We start from the raw sequence: 16,136 nt of genomic DNA, 5'->3' as shown, positions 1-16,136 counted from the left end.
ATTTTCATGTCCTTCAGTAATTCCATGGCTATGTTATTGAATTTTAGATAACACTTTAAATGAAAATGGTTCAAGAACTCATTCTACATTAGCAGTCCGAGACAAAGTGCTGACAAAGACCACTTTTCCCCAGGAAGCTGTGATATTAGAACTGCCATCGTCTGATCATGTTGGACTACAGTGCAACAATGGAGGTACCACACCTCATAAACTTGGTGGTTTGAACTCTACAGAATTGCCCTCATATCAAAATTCATTTATCACAACAATGAAGCCTGAACACTCAGTTTCTAACTTTTCCAAAGAAGCCAGTTATGATTTGAAATGCAGTGCACCTAATGAAGACCTTGACCGTTGCAATGCGAAGTTTGTGGATGCTGACATGGTAGGTAGATCTCCGGATGCAGTCTGTGAAAACAAACATATAACCAGTGACTATGAAAAACAGGTATCAGCACACACTGATAGACTTCAGAGAGTGAAGCGATATATCAACATTAACTGTGAAAAGAATTTGCAGTTTACACACCAGAGAAACCTAACCAGTGAAGATGAATTTCATAGTAATTCAACTCTCAGTTCCTTGGTCGGGAGGATAGCTAATAAAGTGCCTCTTGCATTCAATAAAAAAGAAAACAGCATGTGTGATAAACCTTTGAATCCCCTAATAGATATAAAAAATGGGGTTCAGCTTTTTGAAGAACACACAACCACAACAACAGATGCTGAAAACAACATTGAGAAAAGCCTTAGTGAACTCAAAATTAGGTATGAAGACTTTCAAGCAGCCCAAAGAGAGAAAACAGTCATTGATCAGCATGAGGCACAATACACATTTTTTCCTAGTGTGGTACTTCCCAACTGTCTGAAAAGTCCAGAAAAAGTTTTCAACAAGTCTTCTAAACTTCAGAAACAAGATGACCGCAGGTTAAAGCTCAAATTGAGTAGAAAGAAATCAAATGGTACCCAGTTGACGGGGAAGTCTGCAGCTGCAAAGATGAAGAATGCCCATTCCACCGAATTGAATTCTTGTACCAACAGATTACTGCAAAATAAAATATTAGTGGATCATAATTCTGTTCCATCTTTAGATAACGGCCTTCCTTTAGCAACCCAAATCTTTAGTGTGGAAGCATCTCCAGAAAATGGCCTGGAGGGTCAGTCATTTCGATTAGCATGCAGTAAATATACACTCCGAACAAAGCGGAAAGTAAGCTACGAAGCTGAAGACAGTGAACATGGCCAAGGCTCAGATATCTTAAAGACCAGTCCAACTCAGCCAGAATGTTCAAAAGTCAATGATAAAGCTACAGACCATTCTCAGCGATCACGTAAAAGGAGGAGGCTTATTAAGAAGGAACCCCCTGTGATTATAAAATATATTATTATTAATCGATTCAAGGGTAGAAAAAATATGTTGGTTAAAATAGGGAAAGTGGATTCAAATGAGGACCACGTTGTGCTTGATGACAACAAGCTGCAAAAGTATCACAAACTTTCACCATTAAAAGACTGGTGGCCCAAGGTCACTGAACCTCCTCTTGTTATCAAACCTTTTGCAGCACCTACACCAAAGAGAGGAAAAAAAACAAAAGTTCAGTCGAGCTTAAAGAAAAGAGCTGGAAGATTCAAAAGACTACAAAAAAAGGAAAAACTGGGCATTGCTAGCCAAAGTCAAGTAAAAAGAAGCGAATTTACTCCAAGGAAAATAGAATTTGCACCACTTTCCCCTCCTTCGCCCTGCTATAGTGCTGAGGCTGATGACTGTTCATCAGATTATAAAGATGTAATGTCTAAGCTTGGCTTTATGACAGAGAGAATGCCAAGTCCTTCTAAACCATCACCACCTCGATGCTGGTCACCAAGTGAAATGCAAGGGGATGGAATGCCATCTGTTGTATCAATAGAAGATGACATACTGGTAAGAGACTGTGATCCAGGTGTTTTAAGCAATTCTGGGGAGAAACATTTGTTACAAGGCAGTAGAAATCGTGAAAAAAAGCAATGTTTGAAATCCAGGAAAAAATCTCCCTGCAGTGCTAGCACTGCAGCTAAAAAGACAAAAGTATCCCAGAAAGCTAAGCGGGTAACAGATGATGAAAAAGATGAACAGAAGGGAAAACAGCGAAAGAAAACCAGGAAAAGATGGACTCGAAAACATAAAAATACAGTTCCAAACCTCAGTGAAAAGCAAGGAACATTTCAACGCTCAGAACCAAATGTGCAAAACGGAAGCTCTGAGCACGCCAACAGTGAACTGAATTCATCCTCTAAAGAGAAAGCTAAAAGTAGGTTTTGTGGAGATTTTGAAGATTTGCTTGTTGCAGAATCAGAGACTGTTTCCAAGACTGGTGAGCAATCCAACATTCCTCTTAGTATCTGTTCAACAGGGCATCTTCCTTCAACACAGCCTTATTCTGAAGAAATTCAAGGAGATTCTGGGGCTTACTATTCTTTGCTGGAAACTGATGTCAACACAGACCTGCCTGGCTTTTCTTTTCCGCCCGATGAACAAGTTTCAGACACATTATCTCAATTAGCAACATGTTCTCAGTCCCAGTTGCATTTCAGTCTCAGTAAAACAAGTCCTTCATGTGTACACTCTGATCCTATTTACATGTTGGATAACAAAACTCAAATGACAGATAATTTCCAATTACCGATGAACACTAACATTGCACCACAGGTAGGATTCGCTCTTCCTCAAAGTGAGCATTGTTTTGATCACTTAACGGACTCTTCTACAGTTCAACCTCGTCCACAATCTTTGTCGTACTCTCATCTGCCAGTTCAGTCAACCGAAGACATGTGCAAACTACAGCGAAACAATCCATCACGGGTTACGAGCCACCCAAAGATTGGTGGTCAACGTGCTTCTGAAGTTAGAGAGATTCAAAATGGAAAGGACACACTTTTGTATGATTCTGACCAAAAGTCTGCATTACCCCGATCAGAGCTTGTGATTGATGGCAAAGTAAACCATCCATCTCCTCCATTCCAGCAATCCAAACTTGATCAGTCAAAACCTGCTCCACTTATTTCTGAGCTGAATCGACCTTCAGCATATTCGCCAGTAAACAGTGTTACAGGTTTACCTGCTAGGATTTCTCTGATAGGAAATGAAAAGGATGATCAGTGTCTTAATCTTACTCCATGCAGCCATAGTAAATTGGTGAAAAAGGTTTTGGGAAGGGAACAAGAAACTGGCAATATTTTGGATATATCTGATTTCACCCCTCGTAAAATAAAGCAGAGATCTGTGTCTGAAACTTTTTTGGAAACAAATACTGTAACCCAATCTCAGAGATCTGAACAAAATATAAAAATGGCTAGTCAGACATCCATTGGTAATGATCAGTCTAGTCTCACGGTTTTGAGAGAGTTGCTGCAGAAAAGGAAACAAAAAGCACACCAAGAAAATGTTCAAAGCCGTTCACCCAAACCTCAGTTTCATAGAAGTATTTCTTACTCAAAAGAGCAAAATGAATTCAATAAAAGTCCGGCAAACACAGATTTTTCTGTTCTCCCTGCTGCTCATTCAAAATCTCCAAAGGATGCTTCCTCTAAAAAAACAAAAAACTCAAGAAGTGCAAAGATTGCACAGAAGAAAACCAAACCCCCAAAAAGGGAGTTGATAAAGAAATCTCAAACTTCTCAATCTAAATGTCCCTTTTCTGATGACAGCCCTGTTTTCCATTCAGATGCAGGCTTTGATAGTTGTTACAGTTTTGATAGCTTATCACCTGAACTTCCCCAGTCTTACAATTTTGATATCAATACTGTTGGACAAACCAGATATTGTACCATATATTCTGGGTGCCAATTCATGCCTGCAGCTGAGCAAAATCTGCCTCAAAAGTTTTTGAGTGATGTCATTCAGGAGTCTGTTCCAGCCCAGGCAGTAATAGAGACTTATGCTTACAAATCCCAGAGCAGTAAAATGCAGCAGCCTGACCAGGTACATCAGCCTTCAGACAATACAGGATGGGTCAGGTCTGGCTCAATAAGCCCTGATCTTTTTGAAAAGTCCTCTTTAGACAATGGAGAAAAGTTGAAACAATTAAATAAAAGCTCCAATATGTCCGTTCAGAATGCTCTGTCATGCTCTACTGAGTCGTCCAGTACTGATTTGTCTGGAATGTCAGCTATGGAGTCGAAGGATCAGAATCTTAATCAGTGTCGTGATTCTTTGGAGAATGGAACTTCATGTAGTCCTTTAAAGTCATCCAATAGCCAAATAACGCTATTGGATGAAGGAAGTGGAAGAGACTGTGACAGATCTGAAATATGCCTGTCTGGCCTTTCTACTGGTTCAAGTCCAAATGCAGCTATGGGATTTATTGGTGATGACATTGCAACAATAAGTTGTGAAGATCCGGAGCTCTGTGCTTCCAAGTATAGTAGTGGTTCCCCAGCAACGTCTCATAGTTCTCCAGCATCTGTTAGTTCCCCATTACAAACCAAAAATAACTGTTATATCAGCCGTACATCAGGTGCTCATATTTTAAAGCCTTTAATGTCACCACCAAGTCGAGAGGAAATAATGGCAACGCTAGTTGATCATAACCTGGCAGAAACTGTCTACCAAGAACCATTCTGCAGTGATCCTTCAGATGCCCCAGAAAAACCCAGGTAAGAACTCTAGCTGCCCTTCTACCTGCATAAAATTGTGAAAGCATTAACTTACTATTCCAAAGTCCTATTTTTAGAATTAAGTATCTGTGCTGGACTGAAAATAAAATACTTGTTCAAACTATTTTGACTTGTAGGTTGATAGTTATGATTCACAGAACTGCTCACACAACTTGAATTTTTCTTGCTTTATTCTCCAAGCGCAAATACGATTGACCCTCCAAAACAATTTCTGCCTGAATGATATTTAGCAGATTCAATCACTGCCCCCTCCCAGAAATTTACTCTTCCAGTGACTTAGGTGACGTCTCTTAACTGTATTATGGAGCTTCTCTCTGAACAAGCTTCAATTTCCTATTCCTTTCTTATTTCCTGTTGTCATTCATACTTCGCAATATTTTTTGTTTCTTTAGCAGTTTTATTCATTTTCACACAAGTAGATTAGAAACATAGAAAAATTTACGGCACAGAAGGAGGCGATTTGGCCCATTGTCTGTGCTGGTCGAAAAAGAGCTACCCAGTCTAATCCCACTTTTCAGCACTTTGGCCTGTAGCCTTGTAGGTCACAGCATTCCAAGTGCACATCCAAGTACTTTTTAAATGTGATGAGGGTTTCTGCTTCTACCACCCTTTCAGGTCAATGAGTTCCAGACCCCTACCACCCTCTGGGTGAAAAAATGTTTCCTCAGCTCCCCTCTAATCCTTCTAACAATTACTTTAAATATATGCCCCCTGGTTATTGACCTCTCTGCTAAGGGAAGTAGATCCTTCCTATCCACTCTATCTGGGCCCCTCATAATTTTGTACACCTCAATTAAATCATTCCTCAGCCTCCTCTGTTCCAAAGAAAACAACCCCAGCCTGTCCAATCTTTCCTCATAGCTAAAATTCTTCAGTCCTGGCAGCATCCTCATAAATCTCCTCTGTAACCTCTCTAATGCAATTACATCCTCCCTGTAATGTGGTGACCAGAACTGTACGCAGTACTCTAGCTGTGGCCTAGCTAGTGTTTTATACAATTCTAGCATAACCTCCCTGCTCTTATATTCTGTGCCTCGGCTATCCCGTATGCTGCCGTAACCACCTTATCTACCTGTCCTGCTACTTTTAGGGATCTGTGGACATGCCCTCCAAGGTCCCTCTCTTCTGCACCTCACAGTATCCTCCCATTTATTGTGTACTCCCTTGCCTTGTTTGTCCTCCCCAAATGCATTACCTCACACTTCTCTGGATTGAATTCCATTTGCCACTTTTCTGCCCACCTAAACAGTCCATTGATACCTTTCTGCAGTTTATAGCTTTCCTCCTCACTATCAACCACATGGCCAATTTTTGTATCATCTACAAACTTCTTAATCATGCCCCCTACATTCAAGTCCGAATCATTAATATATACCACAAAAAGCAAGGGACCTAGCACTGAGCCCTGAGGAACCCCACTGGAAACAGCCTTCCAGCCTCAAACACCTGTCGACTATTACCCTTCCTACCACTGAGCCAATTTTGGATCCAATTTGCCACTTTCCCACAGATTCTTTTAGGAACTAATCGTTTTTTGCACTTCAACACCCAGCCTGACCCCTACCATCAAAAAGGCAGAGGGAATTTACTCTGAGGCAATCTGTGATCCGAAAAGAGTAAGATAGGTGCTCCAACCTCCTCATGATTCATTCCAACAGTGATTATTTTATTTTTTTTCCCATTGTTAGAAGGTAGTCCAGTAGAGGGATTCAAATGGCTGTGGATCTTATTGAATATTTGATAGGAACCACTAGGAGTGGTTATGTCTCCCCTTCCAGATTTAGGTGGCTAGTTTTCTTGAGTGTTTAAGTACTTGCAACCTACAGTGCTACAATATGCAGAAGCTTTCACTCACCAGGGCTATGGAATAGGTTTCATTTAGGAGAGGAGAACTTTGTATTCCCTAAATGCACAGGACATGTTTAACCCATCTGGCACAGGATACCTTCATTCTGAAAAAATGCAGGATGGTTTTTCTGCTGCAGATCATCCAAAGAGTGCAGCCAGGAGACTGACTATGTTAGTCAGCCTGAAGGATACATATTTCTAAATTGAGATCAGGGAATACCACAGGAATGTACCTGAGATCCAATGTCAATGTGGAAACCACAAATATAAAGTACTACAATTCAGTCAGACTTTAATATCCAGAGTACTCCCCAAGTCTCTTAGTAGTGGCTACTTCTTAGCAGAAGTAAAAGCCCTTGCACATATACCAATATACAGATGACTGGTGCAGGCAGCAATTTTTGTCCCTACTGGATTCAGTTTTGTGATTAAGTGAAGAAATCCCAGCTGTGCCCAGCACAGGCCCTGCCCTTTATAAGAGTTGATTTTCAAGTAGAAGCAGCTATTGTCTCTGTTGGACAAATTTGCTTATTCAATGTGTTCAGCAATTTATGCAAAGGTCCTGATGCAATTTTCATGGACAGTAACGATATTGAATTTGGGGCAGTTTAACTTAGTCATTTTTGAAGATTTGTGGTGATGAAAACCCACAGTAGTTCTTTAGGAGACAAATCAACAGGAAATTGCTGTTGTAAATATTTCCACTGGTTCATTTTTCTAACTCTTTTGGACAAGGTGAATGCATCACATCACAGATTATTTCTTGCAGAGCAGTATAGAGCTGTTCCTCATTTTGGTTCTGCTGCCTTAATATTTGAGTGCTGGGTACATGCATACTTTTGTTTTAAGAACAACTTTTTGCAATAATATGTCCTTTTGGAAAGATTACATCGTGAAAACCTAAAATGTCTGCCAGAAGTGAGATGTATTTGTAATATTTACAATTATAACTTTATCCATTCAGTACTTCAGCCCAATATTGAGACTCAAAAACCATATAAGTTTATTTGCTTTCCACAAGGTGAAAGTTTAGGGCAGTTATCTCGCTGATAGAATAGTAAAGGTGAGCAAATGATGGGCTGAAGGTGTCAGACAGTAAGAATTATGTAAAAAATTGTTCATATGTAAAAGATGCAGTAGGTTTCAACATTTTCCTTACAACTTGTGCTGCTTTGGACACCTAGTTAAATGTCCAGCTGACTCAACAATTTTTTCCTTCAATAATAGGGAGATAGGAGGACGGGTTTTGACAGTTGAAACCAGATTGCCCAATGAATTGCCAGAGTTTGATGGAGATTTTTCATTGGAAGGGCTGCAGTTCTGGAAGACCGCCTTATCTGCAATGACACAAAATGCTAGACCTGGCTCCCCTTCCTATTCTGGTAATAGACATTCCGCTGCTCAAAGAATGGGGGCTGGTCCAGGAGCTTCTGAAGACCGAAAGATTATAATCCTGCCGTGTAAAAGTCCACCTAGTTTACAACGGGTGCAGTTGTGGCTTCAGGCAAAAAGAGAATACGATAATTCAAAGAAATGTTCAAAGAATCAGATTGGTTTAACTGAGAATACCAATCAGAATCAGTGTTTGCAGCCTCCACAAACAAGTCAGTCTCCTATAGCTGAAGAGTTGGCTATAGCAATTTCTGCAGTTCCTAACCAAGAGCAAGCTGCAGTGCATGCCCAGATAAGTGAATCTGTCTCCTCTCCTGAAACAACGTTCCTGAAAACCCCAGAGCAGAACAACTCAAAATCTAGGTCTCCAGGAAGCCCACTAACTAAAGTAGTGGAGTCTTTTGAAGATGATGACGATTACTATCGTGCATACAGTTCTCCCGATTCACCACTGTTGCCTCCATGGCAGCCACCAACTTCTCCTAATGCAAGTCAGTGTGAGCCAAATGAAGAAAATAGGGACTTAATTGAGCCAAGACGAACCTTCAGCACAGAGACTGCAGCAGAGGATTGCTCATTACCGACCTGCAGAAACTTGCCTCCAAGTGCCGGACAGGGTGAGGAACAGCAGCTGGCAAGATCACCCCTTCAGTCTAAGATAGGAGCTGCTGGGAATTCTGCACCCATTCTGCACAGCACACCTATTGCACAGAGAATTAGAAGTGATGGGATTCCTGAAGTGCTTTACTGCACTCCTGTACGAATGGGTGGGTATTCATTTCTATGGTTTTAAACTGATGGTAGAAAAATAAATATTACTGTAATTGTAAAAAAAAATGTTTAACTGATTTCATGTTGAGATTTCAATACAGCATCTTTTATACAAACTTTGGTAGGATCCCCCATAGACTTAAAAAGATTCTAGATAATAAATTCTAAGAGTTATCCATTTTTGTTCTTAAAATAGTGTAGTAGAAATTGTCTTCTGTTGCTTTGTTGAGATGCTGTTTAAACGTCTAGTAAATATTTTAATGCCAGAATAGAGATGTTAAAATTGTAGCTGCTGGCACTTTATTTAGGTGTAGTATTTAGGTGAAATAGGAGGATGTTTGGGTGACCTCCCATGGCCACTCAACATCTCTGACTGAGAGCACAGGTTGGCTCTCTACTTTTAGGCCTCTACCTGTACTGCTCTGAATCACTGCTAGGAAGCGCACAAGAGCAGTGTTTTTCTCCTTCTCCCTCCTTCCTTTCATAGGTTCCTGCCAATGGTATATTTTATAAATATTGTGGTATTTTAATGTCTAGAGATGACTAGATACAGCAGATAATATGTAATGGCTCCTTTAACTGCCATACCAAAATGCATTGTACTAGATAAACCAGTGAGTAACTGAGCCATACTGACCAGGAAGATTCAAGGTTTGATCCCTGGTCTCTGCTGAATTAGCTGATCCTAGCTGGAGCAGTATTAGGGATGCTACAATTTCCTTTGGCAACCTAGGCTATGTTGAGGGTTTACTGTGATTCTAAGTCATAAATTGAAGATGGCATCTCCTCACTTATTTACTGTTTACCAAATTTTGGTCCTAGTTCAACTGGATATCATGGTCTATACTGCAATGAACTTTAGAAGGTTGAGTTTCTGAACATTTTTGTTTAATATACAAATTATTTTAATCTATTCAGAGCCCAGGCTTCAGAAGACCAGTCAAAGAAAGGGCGGTAATTCTGACTCCTTGAGGAGAGTGCTACTAACAACTCAACTTAAGGTAATACACAAGCTGGATATTGTGATCAGTCTTAACCGACAAAATATTTCATGTGCATCTCATTGTCCCCTCCCAATGCAGCCAGCAGCATGGACCTCTGAGATGTTTGAGTCAAATACAGGAGTTGAACAATATAGGTGAGAGTGATCTTGTAAGCAACTTCTGTAGCACTGATCTCAGTGGGACTGTCAATTTGCCCAACTTTTAAAATCAATGCAAAGCCTAACCCACTCTTTGTTTCAGTGCTCCTGTGCTGGTAAGCAAAGTGTATGCTGAATGTACGTAATTTTAGAGACGGCCAAGTCTGCTGAGATTGATGCTGTAGAAGCTGCTGATGACGTTATCCTACTTATTACTACTATATATGACTTCAAACGTCTCCAAGGGACACACCAGATAGCCAGTTAAAACTGACCAGTTTGAGTCTTTAGTAAGTGATTTGCACTGTTCTCCTATTTGTACATGAAAGCTGAATAAATAAGGAAGTATGTTGGTGTCTAAGGCGGGTATGGCATCCCTTATTTAACCTCCACATACAGAGTCCGCCTAGCCTTTCCCTTGGTTCTCTTTCTGATCTGGTCCTGCTTGGAATTATTTAGTTCAAAAAAATGAGTTACATTGTTCATAGTGTGTTGTACTATTTATATTCCTCTTGAAGTCTAGTTTCTGCATTTTCCACCTAAAGAATAAATGGTGTGCTTCAGAATGAGGTCTTCTATACAGTCATGTGTAAGAAATTTATCTGTCCAAAACGTCCAAAGAACTTAAACTACCCCTAGGTGATTTTTTTTTGTTCCTCCATGAAACTACAGCTGTTGTTTTATCTGAACGTCTTTCAAAGAAAAAGGGACCTCATACTTGTGCTGTGGTAGGTATTATAAACAGCTGTATTACAGTGAACTCCATTTCTAGTGGGCATGGTTTATCCGGACATTTGTGTGAACTGGACAAACATTTTCCCAAACCAAACAAATTGGCGTACTTATAAGATTCCGTGGTTTGTTGACAGACTGTAGCTCATGGTTTTACTGTTCTGACCCTTTACAGTCCATTGGAGCCAGTTTGTTGGCTACAGTGGTCATTGAAGTCTACCAGACAAATGGGGTTTGCATAATACATCTGCAAAGGAAGTACTTGCATTTATGCAGTATCTGGTGTCATGTTGCTGCAGGTTCATGCAAGGTCCCACAAACCCAACAATGTCATCCAATGGACATTGCTTTTAAGCAATAACTATGCAGAATTTCATTGAGGTAATTCAGGGTCTTGTTTGGTTCTCCTATAATCTAGTAAATAATCTAGAAACACAGTTGCAATTACTGTGAAAATCTACTTTTGGCACATAAGCTATTTCACAGTACTCCATGTGACCATGTTTGTGCACTTTTCCAGAATCAGTTTGCTGTTCAGTCTGCTAAGAAAGATGTGTCCCAGATAGAAGGACCAACTCTAAACAACTCCTATGGCTTCAAGGTCAGCCAACAAAACCTCCAGGAGGCAAAAGCTTTGCATGAGGTATTGTATCTTCTCTTCAGTCTTGGTATAAAACTTCAACCCCCACGTAAACCGATCATTCCCTATAATCTTTAAAGCTACTTTAGTAAGCCATTGCCTCAACATTGTCAAAATGACTTCTTTATTTTGAGGTCTTTGTTAAATTTGACAATTTCTTCCCCTCCCCCCACCCCCCCACCTCCAATCAAATCATTGAATGTTATATAAAGATAACAGCACCACATGATGCACAGCTGCCATTAGAGAGCTTCTGAATGATTAACTAGAATAACAGTAGAAAAGCAATAAAAGGGTTTTCCACAACACACAATCTTCATCTTTCCCCGCCCCCCGCCAAAAAAAAAGCTGACGCAGACTCGCTGGGCCGAATGGGCTCCTTCCGTGCTGTAACCTTTATGATTCTAACTTCCTAAACTCACTTGTGAGAATTTTTTCTTGATTCTTGTACTGATAAAACTGCTAAGATTCAAGTAAAATTGTCTACATAGAAAATAGGAGCAGGAGTGGAGTAGACTATTCAGCCCTTTGAGCCTGCTCCGCCATCCAATATGATCATGACTTATTCTCTATCTCAATACCATATTCCCACTCTCTCCCCATACTCCTTGATGCCTTGTGTCTAGAAATCTGTCTAACTCCTTCTTAGATATATTCAGTGACTTGGTCTCCACAGCCCATATATAATATCTTTGTGTCTAATTTGATTACTGTGGTGGGAAAGCCAGAACTGCTCTCATTTAAATGTCACTTATATCCTGCAGGTAGTACAGTAGTGTATGGTGTGTTGAAGTGCAACGGAAGAGTGAACCCAGATTCGTTCCAATCTCAGCTGCACTACTGGAGGGAGACCAGGGGATTCCTTACAATGGGGGTGGGGGAAGAAAATCAGAGAGAGAGAGAGAGAGTGCTGTCATTAGTAGGTTGTTCTTGAATACCACCTGGCATCTGGCTCAAAGTAGCATTGAGGAAGACAGGGAGCTATCCTCCTCCTGCCACGTCGCTGCTTAGGTTGGAAAGACTGGTAACGAAGTAGGAAAGTATTATTGTCAAACCTACTGATGCTGGCAGATTTTAAATAATTTGACCTGATCAAATATTTTTATATAATATCTTTGTGTGTGTGTGTATACTTATGCACAAATGAAATACATTTTATATTATAATATGTAAATGCTGAACTGTCAGGTCATAACTTCAAAACATACGAATAATAGTGGACCATTTAGCCCCTCGAGCCTGTTCTGCCATTCAGTTGGATCATGGCTGATCTATCCTCAACTTCATTTGCTCCATATCCCTTGATACCCTTATCCAAAAAAAATCAGTCGATCTCAGTCTTGAAAATTTCAATCGACCCAGAATCCACAGCCATTGGGGTGGGGGAGAAAAGAGTTCCAGATTTTTATTACCCTTTGTGTGAAAAAATGCTTCCTGATTTCATGCCTAACTGACCTAGCTCTAATTTGAAGATTATGCCCCCTTCCAATTCTACCACCAGAGGAAATAGTTTCTCTGCATCTACCCTTTTGAATCCCTTTATCATTTTAAACACCCTGATTAGATAATTCCTCAACCTTTTAAATTTAAGGGAATGCAAACCAAGTTATGCAACCTGTCCTCCTAATTTAACCCTTTAAGCTCTGGTATCATTCCAGTGAATCTGTGCTATACCCCCTCCAAGGCCAATATATCTTTTGAGGTATGGTGTCCAAAACTGAGTGCAGTAATTCAGATGGGGTCTGACCAAGGCTCTGTACAACTTGCATCACTTCCTAACTTTTGTATTCCAACCCCCTTGAGACAGGGCAAACATTCCATTAGCCTTTTTGATTGCTTTTTGTAGTAGTGCACTAGCTTTTGCTGATTTGTGTACATGGACACCTAAATCTCTTTGCTCCTCCACAGCTCCTAGTCACTCACCATTGAGAAAATATTCAGATTTGTCTTTCTCCTATCCAAAGTGGATGACCTCATGCTTCCCCACATTGAACTCCATCTGCTATAGTTTTGCCCACTCACTTAGTCTTTCTATGTCCCTTTGTAACTTCCTGCTGCCATCCATGCAACTTACCGTGCCTCCTAACTTAGTCATATGAAAACTTGGATATACAATTCTCTATTCCTTCATCTAAGTCATTAATATATATGGTGAAAAGCTGAGACCCCAGTATAGATCCCTGGGGAACACCATTCGTCTCATCCCATCAAACAAAGAATGTTCCTTTTATCCCTACTCTCTGTCTCCTACCTCCCAACCAAATACCAACCCATGTCATAGGGTTACCTCCAATTCCGTGCACTTATATTTTTGATCCCTTGTACAGAACCGTATCAAATTCCTTCTGTAAGTCCACATAGGCAACATCCGTAGACACTCCTGTAGCCACCATGCCAGTGGCCGCCTCAAAAAATTAAACAAGATTAGTCAGACATGGCCAACGCTTCACAAATCCATGCATACTCACACTATTTGGTCAGGTCATACTTATCCAAGTGCTCAGTCACTGCTCCTGATAAGTTCCAGTAAATTTCTCACAACTGGTAGGTCTGTAATTTCTTGGTAAGCCAGACCAGGAAGGTGGTGGTTGTTTTTTGTGTAAAAGTACGCTTAGACAAAGTTTTGAGCACATTTTTCCAAATAGATTAAAATTTGAATTTGCATGCCTTGAATACTTTCCTAATTCATGCTGAGATAGTACAAAAAAATCTTTTTTTTAAGTGAAAAAAATCTAAATTTTCTCCTCCCTCTGCTTGAATTAAGTTTTTAGTACAATTTTATGATTCAATAATTTAAGTGCAATATACATTAATGCTCTGACCTGTTTCTACTTGCAGGTGCAGTACCTTGTACTCATGAGTATGGAATTACATGCTCGCACAAGACGTGATTTGGAGCCTGACCCTGAATTTGATCCAATCTGTGCCTTATTCTACTGTATTTCTTCTGATGCACTGCTTCCAGAAACAAATAAAACTGAGGTTATTGGTGCTATAGTAATTGATAAGGACCATATCTGCTCCAACAGAGGTGCCTCTTCTCTTGGTATGAAGCATAGACCAAATAGCCACTTATTAATTGGGGATATATTATGCTGATAGCATGGTTGTACACTGAAGGCTGCTCAAATAGCCACACGTTGCCATCACAATTGATGATCTATTGTGTATTTTCTAAGATAATGTTCTGTAAGTTAAAGGAGGGCAAACTAGTGAAATGATTGTTTGTATTTGCTTGTGAAAACAAATATTCATTTAGATTACTGTAAGTGCACTGCAATTTACTCAATTTACTGAGAATCCAATAGGTACAGTACCTTTTAAAAATTTTTTTAAAATTGTAATTACATGGATTGAGTTAATTGCTTAATTTACTACTGATTGACAACAATTTAGGTAGCAATAATCTGGTTTGTTTGACCAACTAAACAAACCCAAGCATAGAAAGGTAATATTACAACAACAACTTGCATTTATATAGTGCCTTTAACATAGAAAAATACCCCATGGCACTACATCTGTTGATGTTGCAAATGGGCCAAGTATGTTTTGAGAAGTAGTGTACTTTCAATATACAGCAGTTCAATATACAGGAGTTCACATATTGGTAGAAGTGCTAACCACAAGGAAATGATCTGCAGTTCATTTGGGAAATTAAGAAGCACTGTGGTCAGCAATTCAAAAATCTTTCCTCACTTGAACGAGATGTGAACTTGAGACTATATTTACTCTAACCCGTACATTTTTCTAATTCCCCAAACCTGCTGAAGTAGCCATTCTTGTGTGAATATCAGCATACTGGGCCATCACAGCAGAGACCAAGTCTATCCTTGCCCAACAACCACACGTGTACACTTTCCAGCTGGGGTCACTAGATAGGAATCCTTTCTTTCCTACACTTGAGACACTAATTCTAGTGCCCCACTGGGAATCCACTGATTTAGCATGTACCAAAGATTGAATCTGGAACCTTCCTAATTTGTATTGGTCAATGAATTAGCCCATTGAGTAATCGGAGGGAAACTCCACATTTATACTTGGACCCCTCAAAATGACATCTTTACTTCAAGTTAAGAATCGGGCATTATGGATTGATTGACTTACCTGATATCATCATTTCACTTTACCTGTGAATTCATGCAGCCAATTAGATTACCTCATGTAAAATTCTGCTAGCCAGTTATTTGCTCTTTTTTAGGCTACATAGATTGGAGCCCTTTTCTGGTATTCTTTATATTTTATATGCTTCTGTAACTATGCTAATTTCAGGTAATAAGTTAGCTGACATGGTATTACATGAATTGGGTGAGCCACTAGTTTCATTTCAATAAATAGCAAAAGTCCCTGGATTACACCAGGTGATCTGAGCTGTAGTGCAATTGGGTAGTATTTTGCAGTATGAAGTGTCAGTATGAATTGCTAGGTTCTGTTACTTTTTGGCAATGAGTAAAAAAGCACAATGTTTATTCACTATTTCAGGACTCAGGAGCCAGACCCCACTGCTCATTAGATCTGGTGTCACAGGTCTTCAGGTTTCTTATGTGAATGATGAGAAGGAACTGTTTCAGGAACTCATTAATAACATCAGAAGGTATTATATACACTTTGCTCATTATAATTATTTGAAGACTGAAGTACTTTTATTGAACCATTTTGCCTCCCTTCAAAACTTGCCTAAAATAGCTATATTGTGTTCTATAATGAGAAATATGAATGTCACTTTAGGAAGAAGAAATCCTTTTCTCCTAGAAGGGAGAGAATCAGGGTGATGTCCTGTCTGAATACTGATCGGAAATATTTTATTTATTACCAGCTACGTTTCTCTCCTTTGTGGGCCCGCCAACGTAATGCAAACATACTTTCAGATTTGTCATAATAACTTTGCTGACTGCTGCCTAATAATGGTATCTGTATGTTAATTTAATGCATGTAATGTACAGAGAGGAAAAAGGGGTAATA

At 39.7% G+C, this 16,136-nt stretch overlaps 1 protein-coding gene across 2 annotated transcripts in view; it reads left to right on the top strand.

Moving 5' to 3' along the window:
* rev3l (REV3 like, DNA directed polymerase zeta catalytic subunit) overlaps window positions 1-16,136 on the top strand; it is a 153,695-nt gene that overhangs the window by 88,554 nt on the left and 49,005 nt on the right. For both annotated transcript variants that reach the window (XM_067985058.1, XM_067985059.1), the window contains 6 exons: window positions 48-4,632; window positions 7,729-8,660; window positions 9,583-9,665; window positions 11,058-11,180; window positions 14,016-14,223; window positions 15,657-15,768. In XM_067985058.1, the coding sequence (XP_067841159.1) occupies window positions 48-4,632; window positions 7,729-8,660; window positions 9,583-9,665; window positions 11,058-11,180; window positions 14,016-14,223; window positions 15,657-15,768 (6,043 nt within the window). The remainder of the gene's footprint in view (window positions 1-47; window positions 4,633-7,728; window positions 8,661-9,582; window positions 9,666-11,057; window positions 11,181-14,015; window positions 14,224-15,656; window positions 15,769-16,136) is intronic.

This window comes from Heptranchias perlo, chromosome 5, assembly GCF_035084215.1.
Source record: "Heptranchias perlo isolate sHepPer1 chromosome 5, sHepPer1.hap1, whole genome shotgun sequence".
In the NCBI taxonomy this organism is placed as follows: Eukaryota; Metazoa; Chordata; class Chondrichthyes; order Hexanchiformes; family Hexanchidae; genus Heptranchias; species Heptranchias perlo.
The sequence above is the reverse complement of the archived record's forward strand: the minus strand, read 5'-3'. Positions and strand labels throughout refer to the sequence as shown.